The sequence below is a fragment of the Lotus japonicus genome, chromosome 3 (assembly GCF_012489685.1).
Source record: "Lotus japonicus ecotype B-129 chromosome 3, LjGifu_v1.2".
NCBI lineage: Eukaryota > Viridiplantae > Streptophyta > Magnoliopsida > Fabales > Fabaceae > Lotus > Lotus japonicus.
Genome location: NC_080043.1, coordinates 76,205,657 through 76,220,152, shown reverse-complemented (window position 1 = coordinate 76,220,152; position 14,496 = coordinate 76,205,657). Strand labels below are relative to the sequence as shown.

The 14,496-nt window shown below is 34.2% G+C and overlaps 2 protein-coding genes across 6 annotated transcripts; one reads left to right on the top strand and one right to left on the bottom strand.

The window, feature by feature from the left end:
• Positions 1-6,545: 6,545 nt before the first annotated feature.
• Positions 6,546-10,129, bottom strand: LOC130745972 (protein IQ-domain 26-like). 5 transcript variants are annotated; one of them, XM_057598443.1, is made up of 4 exons: positions 9,797-10,129; positions 8,263-8,668; positions 7,453-7,659; positions 6,546-7,358 (listed from the first exon to the last, which is right to left on the bottom strand). In XM_057598443.1, exons 2-4 carry the CDS (start codon positions 8,653-8,655, stop codon positions 6,774-6,776), a joined length of 1,185 nt encoding a protein of 394 aa, XP_057454426.1. In that variant the 5' UTR covers positions 8,656-8,668; positions 9,797-10,129; the 3' UTR covers positions 6,546-6,773. The 5 variants fall into 5 exon arrangements, with proteins under 5 accessions (XP_057454426.1, XP_057454427.1, XP_057454429.1 ...); XM_057598444.1 differs by having other exon boundaries at positions 9,802-10,129; XM_057598446.1 differs by having other exon boundaries at positions 9,807-10,129.
• A 2,724-nt stretch (positions 10,130-12,853) lies between these two features.
• Positions 12,854-13,705, top strand: LOC130744739 (uncharacterized). The gene has a single exon (XM_057596899.1). The coding sequence runs from the start codon at positions 12,854-12,856 to the stop codon at positions 13,703-13,705; it is 852 nt and encodes a 283-aa protein (XP_057452882.1).
• Positions 13,706-14,496: the final 791 nt, after the last annotated feature.

Below are 14,496 nucleotides of genomic sequence, written 5' to 3'. Positions count from 1 at the left end.
ACCATTCCAGCAATGGCTCTTGTGCTGGCCCTAGATGTTTTCCGCTAATATATTGTTGCAGAGAAGCATTTGGCCTGCAGCAAAAGAGAATCTCATCAAGGCATAAAAGAATGAGGTCCAAGTTCTCAAGTGCCTCTGAGGATCAAGGTGGACAAAAACAAACTTCCATTTAAAGAATAACATGGATAAAATGAGGAAAGAAACTCACACACGGTTGTGAGAAATTAAACAAAATTGAAAACGTTGCAGAGGCATAAGGAACCTGTCAGCATTAGTTATATAATAAAATAAGAGATGTGGGGTAAAAGGGATATTGGAATCATGTACAGGAACAAACAGTCAAAGAAACTTTGCAATAATTAACAAAAATCAACTCGTAATTACCAACAGAATTGCAAAAGTGCCAGGAGGTCCATGCTATGTTGTAAATGAACATCTGCATTCCATTCAAAATTGTTAATTTAGAGCTTTAATTATAGATGGCCTTTTTATGATTTCACAAAAAGAAAAATGCTTACATGTACATAGTGAAAAAACAGTCCAATTGAAAGCAGCCTTGCCTCATTCAAAATAGGAACCAGAACGGGCATAAGAAGAAGCTGTGACCATCAAAGTTTAATAGTCATATGCGCAATAAACTCAAAGAAACTGAAGATTGATAACCGGATAAAAGAAAAGCCAAATACATCTGACAACCAAAATATAGCCACATAAAACTTACCTGCGACACAGTCCCAGCAATCCTGTTAATAACCATCAAGTCAGCAAAGGCTTGGGAGCAATCCATTCCTGCAATGGCAATCAATTGATTTAAAAAATTTGGGGGTTTTCAACAAAATCAAAACTTTCGCAAGCTTAAACAAAACCGTGTTCCTGGGTCGCTTACAAAAAGAGAAATTGGGACTCATCGTCGTTGGTGGAGGAGAGGCGTATGACGTAGATGATAACCTCCTTATCGCCGTAGCTACGCTTGAGGACAGGGCCGGTGGAATCCAACGCGCCATTCACGATGCTGAATGGTGATGGAGGACTCACTCTCTGCCATGGAAAGCAAACAATCAAATTCAAATAACGCATCATGTCACTCCAATTGAACTGAATTGAATTGAAAGAAAGAAACCGGCGAAGCACGACCCCGAGGTTGGAACAGATTGGGGAAGAAAGGTGGTAGGTGCGTAACAAACTCAATATGAAGAAGATGATGAGCCGTGCAATTGAAAAGATATAGTGAGCCTTGCAATTAAAAAAAGAGGGGATGAAAAGCATTAGGTTTAGCTGTTAAGGAGAAATGATATAATTTTCAATTGACATATGTTTTAATTTTATATATTCTAACCTAATTAATTGATATTATTTTAGAAGATATAATTTTCAATTGATATATGTTTTAATTTTATATATTCTAAAATAATTGATTGATATTATTTTAAAAGATAAGATTTGGTCTTTTAATGTATTTTAAATTTATTTTTAGAATATATTGATTAATTTTTTTTGAATTTTTGAATTTTTTATTAATTCGGGATTTTATGAGTTTTTATTGTGATTTGCTAGATTTTGTTAGTTTTTATCTATCTTTATTTAATACCATTTTTAATATTAGATTTGATTGAGATTTAGGTTGTTTATTTCTTAATTTTATTTTAATTTATCTTATTATTTATTTTAAATCCAGAAAATACTTTATTTTATTTTAGATTTACTTTTAGAGTAAATTAATTAAATTTTCTTAAATTTTTGGATTTTTAATTAATTCAGGATTTTATGAGTTTTTATTATGATTTGCTAGACTTGGTAGTTTTTATCTATCTTTATTCAGTACATTTTTAAATTTTAGATTTGATTAGGATTTAGGTTGTTTATTTCTTAATTTTATTATGGTGTTCTGGTGAAAAGCATTAGGTTTAGCTGTTAAGGAGAAATAAGGTAAGGAAAAATCAGGGCACATGTGGCAAGTGGGGCCAAGGAGAAAGAGCTAACGTGTAAAATATTAGGTGAGAATTAATTTGGGAGCGACACGTCACTAACTTGGCCTGTGAGAGCGACACGTCATGCTAGAAGTTGTTCTTTTCTAATATATATATTGATATATTGATATTGATATTGATATTGATATTGATAATATTATTTTTCAAATATATCCTTATATTTATCTAATAATTTATATAATAATAAATTATTCCCCTGTGGCAACGATCTAAATGGCAGCATAAACACTGTGTTTGGTTGGGGAAGAAAGGAAAGGAAAGGAAAGTGGAAGGAAAGGAGGAGAAAAGAAAGGAAGAGAAAGCAAAAGTGAGAGAAATTTTTAAGTTGTTTGATTGGATGGAAATGGAAGAAAAGAATAGGAGGAAAGAAAACTGTAATTTTGTAAGATGACTTTTTTGCCCCTGCTTAAAAACTAATAATTCGTATAATTTTAAAACTTCTAGTGCCATATAAAAAAATTCCAGCACAAATTTGCAATGTTATTTTTAATTTTAATAAAAAACTCAGATAATTTTACACAATGCTTTTCTACTATTAAGATTTTTATTATGAAATTAAAGTGGCTAAAAAATGAGCACATAACCTGTTGAAGTACTACACCAAATGTGGCTAAAAAATTGTTCTAAAAGTCTGCATATTATATTTATAAGTTAAATAAGGTCTGATATATTTTGTACATGCAATGGCCACATGTATCAAGCTGTAGAAGTAGAACCCATAAAATGGCTCCAACTTGAGGGTAGTTTGGTATATTTTATGAAAATTGCTCCAACTTTCCACTTTTCTGCCCAAATCGGAAGGAAAGTTTTTTGCTATGGGACCCACAAAAAGTTTTCCTTTCTTTTCTTCTTGCAGTGATACCAAACAGTGGAAAACAGAATATTCTTGCTCTTTTCTTTCCTTCACTTTCTTTTCCTCTCAGATTCTTTTGAAACAAACAAAGCTGACGAAAGCAACAGCGCACTTGGCCAAACAAGATGAACCTCCATTTCCTTGAACTAAGTGCTCCTGCTGCAGACAATAGTATATAAAAACCCTCTAAAATCTCTTCTGAAAACCCTCTTTATCAATGTTTGAAACTTTGAATATATATATGTTTGATTAAGGAAGCACTTAATAGATTAATCCATTTTGGCCATTTCTCAACGTCTCTTTCTGTCTGTTCAAACACTGGCAGTTGTGAAATTTAATAAAGATTAAAGAATGACATTTTACTAAATTACTATATCCCTCTCCTACAAAATTTATTGGTTAAGGTTATAACATAAAGAGTAAGTTAACAATTATATTATGTTCAAAAAAAAGTTTACAATTATATTATTGATTCTACATTTTGATTAAATTACCCATATTGAAAATGTTTTTTTTTCATCTTTGAAAGACAAATTACACCGTACATGAATCAATCTCTAATACATGGTATAACAATGTTTTTTCCTCTGTTTGGTTCTTTCACACGAAGAAGAAGAAGAATGAAAACAGAAGTGAGTTCATTTCACTTTCCACTTCTTTTCTTCTCTTTCTTTTCTCTCACTTTTCTTTCTCAACCAAACACACCCTTAATGTGATGAGAAGAATACAAAAATAAAATCATAACTGGATTTATATTATTGGAGCGTTCAAGAATCAAGATGGGCGAAGGGAGAGGACCATATCTACACACTGCACGAAAATATCGAAGATGATGTATGCATGAGGCCACAATTATTCTGTTATAGAACGTACATTTCCCGTATTACCCTTTAGATAGTTGAATTTTCCAGTCTCACCCTGAACCTGAAGCACGTGAGCCACCACATGGTGTGATGCATGAAAAAAGAAATAGCTCGAAATTCCACAACAAAAATGTTCTCAAAACCCATCAGTCAAATGAAACCCTAATCATTGCTGATATGAAATTTAAGATTCAAACACCCCCTTCACAGATTGAACTCCATTTCCACGCACTCCCTCAGCGCGTGTTCATCACGTGATCAAAAAATTTGACTTTTTTATTCATTCATTCAATTTTTTCTTATGGGGATATGTACGTTCAAACTTGATTGTTGATTTCGAGCTCATGACATCCAACAACAAAGGCCTCATTTTAGTTTCTTTTTTTTGAAGTAATTGTTGCGTAAAGAGTAATTTTAAAATTTTATTTATTTGTTTTCATAAATGTTGTCCTAAGTTGATAGGATTGTGTTTGAGTTTAAAAATAGCTTATGATTGCTGCAAACAAAAAGCATTGATATGTTTGTTATTTAGTGTAAAAAATAACTCATGGCTACCACAACAGGAATATAATCATATCTAACTTTATGATTATGTTACATGTAAGGGCTTCAAAGGTGAAATGATCATATCTACTTTATGATTATGTTACATGATGTAACTATGTAAGGGCTTCAAAGGTAAAATGAAACAATATAAACGACATAAGCTTGATAGCATAAGGGTTGGAATTTAAAAATAACTATTGCCTTCAAAAACTCAGTACATATTTTTAGAATAATTTTGGGTTACATACATTGTTATTCTATATGTAAAATAAGAGTTAAATGAATTTGGTTTATTTTTAAAAAATTAATAGCTTTGAATCTTCAATGTTGATGTGGTGCATTTTATTTAAACTCTCACTAGTGAATTTGGTGAAGTTAGTTATCATGTTGCATTTTATTTAAACTTTTACTAATACATTGATGGTTAAAAATTACTTTGAATGTATAAAAATTGCCATAAAAGATGACAGAGACTAACCTTACGTATTTAATTAAAAAGATAACTAAAAACTATGAAATTTTTGTGGAGAAATCAAATTCAGTTCACATCTATTTAACTATTCACTAAAAACATATTTAACTCAATAATTGCCCAAAATCATATATGTTCACACGTACTGTTTCAACATTGCTTCAAATATACACATTTTTTGTGGTTTGGAGCTATTCGTGTGAGCGTCAGAAATGTATTTTCACATTTTTAGTAACTTCATGAGTTCTGACGGTCTAAAACTGAAACCACTACAAACTCATACATCGACAGTGCTCCATATATACGTATTTTTTGTAGTTTGGGGCTACCCGTGTGAGCGTCAAAAATGTATTTTCACATTCTTAGTAACTTCACGAGTTCTGATGGTCTGAAACCGAAACCACTACAAACTCATGCGTGGATTATATGTACAACAACACGATGTCTATATTAATAAGTAATTAATGAGCACCCCCTTCAACTATACAGTTAACCACACACCTAAAATCAATGATAAAAGTTTCACTTGAAATAAATAAATAAATACACCCTCCGGTCACTATTATAAGAAAAAGTTAGTTTTGTAGGTTCATTTAATAAATGATGCATGTGACCATTTTAATGACTACATACATCATTTATTGAATGAACCTAAAAAACTAACTTTTGCTTATAATAGTGACCGGAGGGTGTAGCTAACAATGAAAGTAAAGACAGAAGAAAAGAACATAACTTGTGGTGTCACCGTCATTGCCACTTGACTACTAGTTGAGCCATTTCCCGCAATTTAGAGAGATTCTTCCAACTTGAAGGGCATAACTTAACAAGTTGTTACTGCCAAGTCTTCACACAATTAGCTGGCAATATCAGTAAGAGCATTGAAAGAGTTAAAAACGTTTCAAAATTTGGCCAAATTTATTACAGCTAATAATTTTTCTGAAAAATCAACTAACGTTCGTCCACCGTTGATTGCCAAACACTTGAAGAACTATCAATAGCAAACTGTTTTCTTCATTGACAAAGACATCTCAACCAGTAGGAGTGAGTGAAACTGTTCCCAGGCTTCAATAAGATGTCCTACAAGGACCCCATAACTTCGTTTGGAGTTTGTGAGCTACCATAAAGTTTCACCAAACAAGCTTTCCTTTTTAGTGCAATGAAGACAACAGATAGTTTTGTGCATGTTCGTAAATGGTTCTATAATTGAAATGAGGAGATATTTCTATAAGAGCATGTTTGGATTCATGGTTGAAATCCATGATAAGCCAAATTCACGGTCGGCAGAAGCATTTTCCTTTTTAGAACTGTCCATTGTAATTTTGGTTTCATTTGGTTTTCCATCGTCTGTCGAAACGTGCAGCAAGAGGGAAACCCCACAATCAATTATGGTAGAGTAAATAGATGTTTGTCAATCATTTTGAAGAATTGATTACGTACCTAAAATCAATTTTGATAGAACTTTGGGAAAATAGCTTTTGTGTTGAACATAATTATGAGATTTTACAATTGAATTTCAATATTTCCCCGAAAATACTTTTTCATAAGTACCACATAAATCACTTTACTTAACACTCACTTTTACTATAATCAATTCTACCCAAATTAGTTTTACCAAAATCAATTGTGACAAACACTAATCCAAACTTGCACTAAGTAGCTTCTTGTGCCATGAGTGATTCTGAAAAAAGAGAAAGTGATCCAATCATGTTGCTATTGAAGTTTCTGTCAATTGGTCCTTACTCCTTAATCTTTATGCATTTCTATAGCAATGCACAGCAGTAAATGCTATGAAACAGTTTCAAACCAGAATCCAAAACCAGCAATTAGTGTACCAAGTTCTGTTCTTAAAGAAAAAACAAGCCAAATTCTTTACTAGATGTAAATCACTTGGTACAAGAGAAAAGACATGATTGAAAAAGAAAAAAAAAAACTCTTTCAAAGAATGTACACACTCCAGCACAAGTGGAAAAACACATTCCAAAGCACTAACATCATCTAGACTCAAGTTTTTTCTCCTTTTGATTCTCCAGCTGTGACAGGGCATGGCTGTGTCATAAATTCCAGGATTCTATTTCATCCTGAGTTTGCAAATGAGATGGCCTTTGCATTCTAACACCACTTATGCTATTTCTCGCCGCCATCATGTCATTGAGCGAAAGCCTCTTCTTGGCTTCAGGTCTTTGCCTTGGAGCACTGTGAGACCTTAGCTTTGCCTTAAATGACTGAGTATTGGACATGTAGTTAGGAAAATGGGAGTAAGGCCTGAAGAAAGTGTCTCCACAAACACTCTTGGCCGGCGTAGCTGGAGTTTTAGCACGCACGAAATTTGCGAATCGAGGGGTGTTGTGTGCTGTGGAGAATTTGCACTCATCAACATTGAAGTACCAATCGAAATCCTGAACATGCTGGCAATCAGGAGCCGGGGATCGGCCGGGGACTGGACAAGGAAGAGGCGACGAGATCCCGTGACAGGGCAGGTCCTCTCCACACTCAGACATCGTAGTGGTGAAGCGCCTCGATCTTGATCTAGTCTTGTAAGTGTCAATTTCAACAATTTTGGGGCTCTCATCAAATGTTTCATAAGATGTAGGTAGCCTTTTGCTGTGGAATTCACTCCTTGTTTCCTCAAATCGCTCCTAGCAGTAAAAGAAAGGACAAATGAGCAAACAAGACATTGTTTGTTGATACAATACAATATAGCAGAACAAGAAAACCAGGTTTTATTATTACCACAGATTTTCTTGCAAGAACTTCAGGTAGAAATCTATTTTCTTTGCTCATGGAACGACGAGCTCGCTGTGTTCTAACAGCAGCTTGAGCTCTTATTAGAGCTTGCATACTATGAAGAGTTGCAGCAGCCCTCTTCCTAACTAGATAGCCTCTAACAAGAGCCTGTATCTTAACCAATCCTTTCAGTGCTCTAAGAGCCTTCCGCGCCTGAAAGTAAACAACATCAATAGCATGATTAGAAATCCTTACTACAACTTTCTAATGACAAAATCAAATCGAACTCTGGTAAAGTAGCTTGTGTGACAGAATTGATTTTGAAGAAAAATAAGCTGATCCAAACATGTTATAAGTTTGAATTGAAGTAACTTACTAAAAATCACAACATAGATCAAGACCTTAAGGCCTTAATCAAAACTAACTAGAAAGCATGAAACTTAATAAGGTAGGTAATGAGATTAAGCATTACCTTTCAAACTGTCAAATGTTTAAGATGATTTCAAATAGGATCAAATAGTTTTAACAGGATTTGAATATTAACAAGCCAAGTCAACAAGAAGGTCAAAAATGGAAAGTGCAGATGCTAGTTGTTTCACAGAAATGGAGGGGGGACACTGTTTCATTAAGAATCTAAAAATAACTTTCTCACCTTTTGAGACCAGACAAATGAGTAAGAATCAAGCAAAGAAACTAACATATACCAACCAAAACCAAACACATTTTTCCAAGACACTCAATTCAACATTTGCAAAAACTGAGGAAGAAAAAAAACAGACATACCCACATGAGATTTGAAACATTAAAGAGACATACCAAATAGCCTCTGAAGAAAGTTTGGATCTTGACAGCACCCCACTTCTCTCTGCTTCCACTGAACAAGGAGTCTCTGCCCTGACTAGTCAGCCTCACCACTGCCACAGCCGCCTGAGCGGCGGCGACAGCAGCATCTGCGGCGGCGGCGGTGGCAGCAGCCACCGCAATGGCATGCTTGTTTTGCTGGCTCTCTGATTCAGCAATATAGGATCTGAGCCAGGGATTATCAGTGGCCGATGTGGGACTAATGTTTGGTGATGCAGGCACATCTTTCCCTGACTTTGCAAAACTCCACCTTCTCTTTTCTTTCTTGTCAGGAGCCAAATTGCCACTGTGGTCTTTCTCCTTCTTCATCCCCAACAACCCCTTCAACCATCTACTAGCTTTTCCCATTCTCTCTCACGATCTGGAGTGAGAAACAGTACCAAAGTTATTAATCTCAAAAAACAATGTGAGAGTATTAGTGGGGTTTGCCTTAAAATGTGAGTGAGTGAGTGAACAAGTGTAGCAACCAAGTGAAACCAAGTGGAGCCTAAAACGAGGGAATGAATTGGGTAAAAAAATTTGAATGGAGGGACAAAACAGGTGCAAGTGATGAGAGCAGGATGTGGAGGAAAAGATTAATAATAATGAGAACCAGGTTGTGACTTGTGAGAGAAAAAGAGAATCAAAACCTTAAAATTAAAATAAGTGGGAAAAATTGGATAAAGATGGAGCTTTTTTTGAAAATTAACCTCTGACAACACCTCGTGATGAACTGCATTACAAGACAAAAAGATGTCACAGAAAGCTAGCAAAGAGAGAGAGAGAGAGGTAAAAGTAAAAAAAAACACACACACTCACTCAATGACTCAAAACCCCATTAGAAAACATGCAAAAAAAACATCACCAAGAGTTAAGAGACAAGAATTAGAGACAAAGCAAAAAGGTGAAATCATATGAAAAAAAGTGCTAATAATAATCACCCCCAAGATCCAGACCAAAACCAAACCAGCTTCTTATTATCTGATCTTGAATTCAAAAAAAGAGAAAGAGCGCCGAATTCTCTGTCTCTATTTCTCTCTCTCTCTCTTTCTAACTTTGTGGAGCAACGTGTACTACTGCATATGAAAGATACCCACTGACAAAAAACTCCGTGAGTGAACTTGTTTGGGTTTCAGACTTTCAGGTTCAAACCCTACATTGAGTAAAGCATTTCAAACACCCCATTGAGTTTCAAACACCCCATTGGGACTGAGAGTTAAGCTCTGCAAGCGAATAACACCACTTTTTAAAGGCTAAAACTTGATCCATCGTACGATTGAATTAAAGGCTCTTACCAACCAAAATGGATTCTTTTATATCATCTTTTTTGTCCCAGCTAATAAGCCAAAACTGGGTCTGCCATGGTTTTGGTAAAAAGAGATCTTTCTGTTTCAGAATCTCATAAATCATAATAAACATTAACAGAAAAAAAATATGCTAAGTATAAAGTGTATAAAGGTTCCTCCTACTTTCCCTGACCAATTCATGATTCCATTGCTGATTTGCTTACCTTACCTTACCTTACTACCCTTCTCTCTGCTGCAAAAGTGCTGCAGTTTCTTCTGCGAGCAAACCTGAGACGATGCCTTCGTGAATAGTGCCTTTCCAAATTTCCAAATGGTATCGGTTGAGTTCAGAAGTTAATGGGAATTTGCACTACCAAAGCATTGAATTCAATTCTTAGCTTCACTACTAGTAGTAGTACTATTACCAATTTTCAAGTGCAAACTCTTTGGGATGCTCGAAAATTCGTTTTTGTTGGCTGAGCAGAATTAATGGCATGTGATGTGATATTTGTTCTTGCAATTGATAACCTTATCTTGATCGGATTTGGAAAATTCATCATTGGGGTGTGTTGTGTTTCAAATTTTGAATTGAAATGTGTGTTTTTTGTTTATGTCCATTAAGAATCAATTGGGAGTTTTCCGTGACTTTGGTTGATGCCGATGGTGAGTTTCTTTTTTCTTTTCTTCAATTGTGCATGATTTCAATTCTTTCTATAAAGGATTATAAATAGAAATCTCATCCAAATACTACCAAAAACCAATTAATGTCATAAGGTTAAGTTATTGTAAAATAAATTAAACTATTATGTAAGAAACACATGAATCGCTTTATATTATTATTTCTAACACGTCTCTCACGTAAAAGTTCGTTTGCGCTTAAGCGTGATAATGCACATGTTCATATACTATGTGTTTTAATTCAACTTTTATTATAAGAATTGAGAGCAACAATGGTCGAACTATGTACAGCTTGATCATATAAACTTTAATACCATGTCAAATAATCAATTATTCCAAAAGTTTAAACTATAGGATAAGGACCACATGAATGATTTTATATATTTCTAACTCTTCTCGTTACGCAAGAGTTCACTTAGACTTAAAGTGTGGACAATGCACAAACCCACTAATCAATTGCTAAAATTTTACTTTTTATTATAATAATGGGGGCAACAATTATCAAACTCTACACCACTTAGTCAAAGGCTTTCGTACCATGTTAAGCAACAAATTATTCTAAAAGCTTAAATTATTGAGTCAAGATCACATGAATAATTTTATATTATATTTATAACAGAAGATATAAACAAAAAATTTAATATGCGAAAATATAAGAGAATACTCATATGATCTTAATCGAGTAAGCTTAACAATTTTTTTTTTTTGAATTTTTAACCTCATGTGTTTATCTACTAAACTAATCATGCTCTAGTCCAATATGACCTATGTGGAAGACGAAGTTCTCCCTATAAAGAATTTAAGGTAACTTTATTGACAAAGAATTGATAGGAAGACATTTGCTTAAGCTATAAAAACAACTTTATACCACTTGATCTCAATGGTACTAGAAAGCTTAACTTTCACTTTCTCTTCCATCTTGTTTTCATTGTAAGACTATTTCCACAACCACTTTACGGACCACAACCATCACAATACTCTGCGCGTAGTGTATAAAAACACAATACACATGTATTTCAAATTATGGGTTATAAATTAGGGGAAATTACATTAAACTCCCCTAAACTTTATCATTATTGCACTTACATCCTCTCTATTATTTAACAAGACACTAGCTACCCTTATTTTATTTGTAACATTGCACTAACCTCTCTTGAGGTTTATTATAATTGCATTGACCTCCCCTAAGATTTATCATTATAACACTCGACATCCCTCTATTATTCGAAAAGATATTTAAATGAGGGGAGGTCAATGCATTTTACAAACTAGAGGGGAGGTCAGTGCAATACTGTTAAACCTAAAGGGAGGTGAGTGCAATTTTCCCTATAAATTATACATTCCGCATTTTTGCGAAAGATTGATAGATTAGGATGGTGGGAGCCCGTAAAACGATAGTGACCATAATTTCACCCTTATTTTTCCTTTTATTTCACTCTACATATATTATGTTACATCACATATCATTTTTCTCTTTTCTTTTCTTAATTATGTTACGTGTAAGTTAAAAAAACGATGTCAAGTACTGGTATGGATAACCTAAATGATACTTTATGGATTAAAATTTCCTAAGTCTTGGGTTCAAATCCTACTGGTACCTAGATAAAAAAAAACGCTGTCAAGCATTGTTCATTCATAAAAGACAAATCAAACTCTACCCAAAAAAAAAAAAAAACTCTACCATAAGGACCCATTATGGGCCATTAAGTAGGGTTTATCATAAAGTGACAAGGCACTCTCTTTAGAAACATTTTCTCCGAAGATTTGGCCGACGGTTGGAATGGTAATGAATTGAATTGAATATGCTCTTCTGTGTATAAAATGAATAAAGGATTGATGTATTGGAGTAGAGTTAATGACGAAAGGATCATGTTTTGTTTCAGAGAAAGGATCATTCTTGATGCAAGATGAATCTGGAAAAGAAAAAATTTCAAGCATTTGAACTTTCTTAACCTTATTTTGTTTCGGTAACAACAAGGGTTTGATTCGGGTGATATATGTCCAATTCAAGTTAAATAATGCTTTTTGTCGAGTTTTGTAAATTGAAATTAAATATTGGGCTAACTCCACCATAATAATATAGATCTTTTAGCTCAAACATAATTATTTTAGGTAGGCACTTAAAATTAAACAATACCTAAACTAAAATCTCCTCAAAATAATAGCTTCAGCACTTATAAATTCATCTTTAAAGAATTCTTAACATAAAATAAAACTAGTGTTTGCATAGAAAATACCATATTGTTGGAGCTTCTTTTTGTATGTTCCTTCACCAGAGGAAAAATATTAATTTTCAAATAAACTTATAGTTCAATTTTGCCTTTAACTTCAACCTTCCAAATCATCATTAAGTTTTTATGACATAATTAAATAACCGAGTAACAATTTCGTAAATGGTTAAACGTCAATAAAATCAAAGGTCCAAAACTGAATTCTTATATCTCAAGCTCCAAAACCGAGGAACAAATTCTAGTTATCTCTAGAAAAACATTCATACTACAAAGGAGATTATCAATGAAGGGACAATTTGGAAAGTGGGGGATGGGGAAAGTATAAACATATGGACTGACAAGTGGATCGCAACAACTCACAGTGGCAAAATCATGTCTAGCAAACCGAGACTGTGCAAATTGGAGAAAGTGAGTGAGTTGATCTGGCCAAAAACCAGAATCTGGTTCGTGTCCCACCTCAACATAAACATCCCAAATGATATCCCAGGAAATTTTCTGAACTGGCTAGAAAGCATCCTTGAACATCCTGAGGAAGACACAATGGCTGAAATTTTCAATCTCATTTGGGCTATTTGGTGCAGACGCAATGCCTGGACCTTTGATGGGCAACTTTGGGATATAGAGAAAACTCTAGCTAAGGCAGCTTGTATCGGTGTAAGTGAACCGTCCCACAATATTTCCCCTCCTGCTAGTTCCGAACCTATAAAGTGGAAGGCACCACCAAGCGGGTTCTACAAACTGAATGTTGATGCAGCAATAAAAACAAACATAGGCATAGGCCTTGGAGCAATTATCCGAAACAACAAAGGGAAAACCATGGCTGCTGCAACCTGGATGATTGAGGAGATTGAGGACTCAGCCCTTGCTGAAGCGGCTGGTGTCAAATGGGCTCTGAAATTAGCAAAAGACCTGGGCTTTGATCGAGTGTTACTGGAAACAGATTCACTTCTTTTTGTAAAACAGTGGGAAAACAATCAGTCGGGTATTTCGTACTTAGGTGATGTTGTCAGAGAATGTAAATACATTTCTTCTGCTTTTAGTTTGTGTACTGTCTCCCATGTGAAAAGGGCTTGTAATGTAGTGGCAGATTTTATATCCAACCTAGCCTTTACCCAACAGGAAAACTGTTGGATAGAAGAGGATCCTCCAGGGGCCTCTATTTTGATTTTTGCTGATGTACCAATTGCAGTTTCTACTGCTAATGAACGAAGAGACAGTACTTAAACTTCAAAAAAAAATATATATCTCAGGGTCTTTGTAGAGGCTTTTATACTACCTTAGGATTTTTAGTGTTTTTTTATTGGTCAGGAAATGATAAGAGCAGGATATGATAAGAGCAGGATATATTTTTATCATATCCTGCGTTTGAGGTGCACAGGATATTGATAGGATATGATAGAAATAATGAAAAATGTATCAAATTTTCCTTTGAAATAAAAATTCATAATATTCATAAACTGATATCATATCCTGTCAGGATAATTTCTATCCTAACTCCCCCTTCAGAATAACTTTTACACATGATAGGCATGATAGGATAAGGAACATGATAGTGTTATCCTATCATGCTGGCGCAACAAACAACATATTACAGCAGGATAGGATTAATGCTATCATATCTTGTCTGCTTATCATGTCCACCAAACGGGCCCTTAAAGTTTTTAAATCACGACCCCAGTCAGATGTTTCAGCTAAATTGATTGATTGAGTGTGCATGTTTGTTTTTAATTATTTATCTTATGCATGGTGTAATTAGTTGGTGAGTAATCTCACATGTTGTGAGTGTAATAATGCAACTCTTTGAGTATTAAATAAAATTTCAACCATTGACAAAAAGCATACTTGATACTACTATTTGAAATATTGAAAGACTCTTGGAATTTGGATTGATATATTTTTGAAATGAGATGCAAATCATTAAGAAGGAGAAATAGGCCATGAAGTTAAAACATCGGGTTAAACATACAAAAGAAAAAGTCATGAAAGCAAAATTATAAGTTAAGTTATGACAATCA

Bases quoted from the DNA above. Each gene is read 5' to 3' on its own strand.
- LOC130745972 (XM_057598443.1), bottom strand. From the start codon at position 8,655: ATGGGAAAAGCTAGTAGATGGTTGAAGGGGTTGTTGGGGATGAAGAAG. The intron at 7,660-8,262 runs GTATGTCTCTTT...GTTTACTTTCAG, and splicing joins CTTTCTTCAGAGGCTATTTG to GCGCGGAAGGCTCTTAGAGC. The intron at 7,359-7,452 runs GTAATAATAAAA...TTTTACTGCTAG, and splicing joins TTCTTGCAAGAAAATCTGTG to GAGCGATTTGAGGAAACAAG.
- LOC130744739 (XM_057596899.1), top strand. From the start codon at position 12,854: ATGTCTAGCAAACCGAGACTGTGCAAATTGGAGAAAGTGAGTGAGTTG.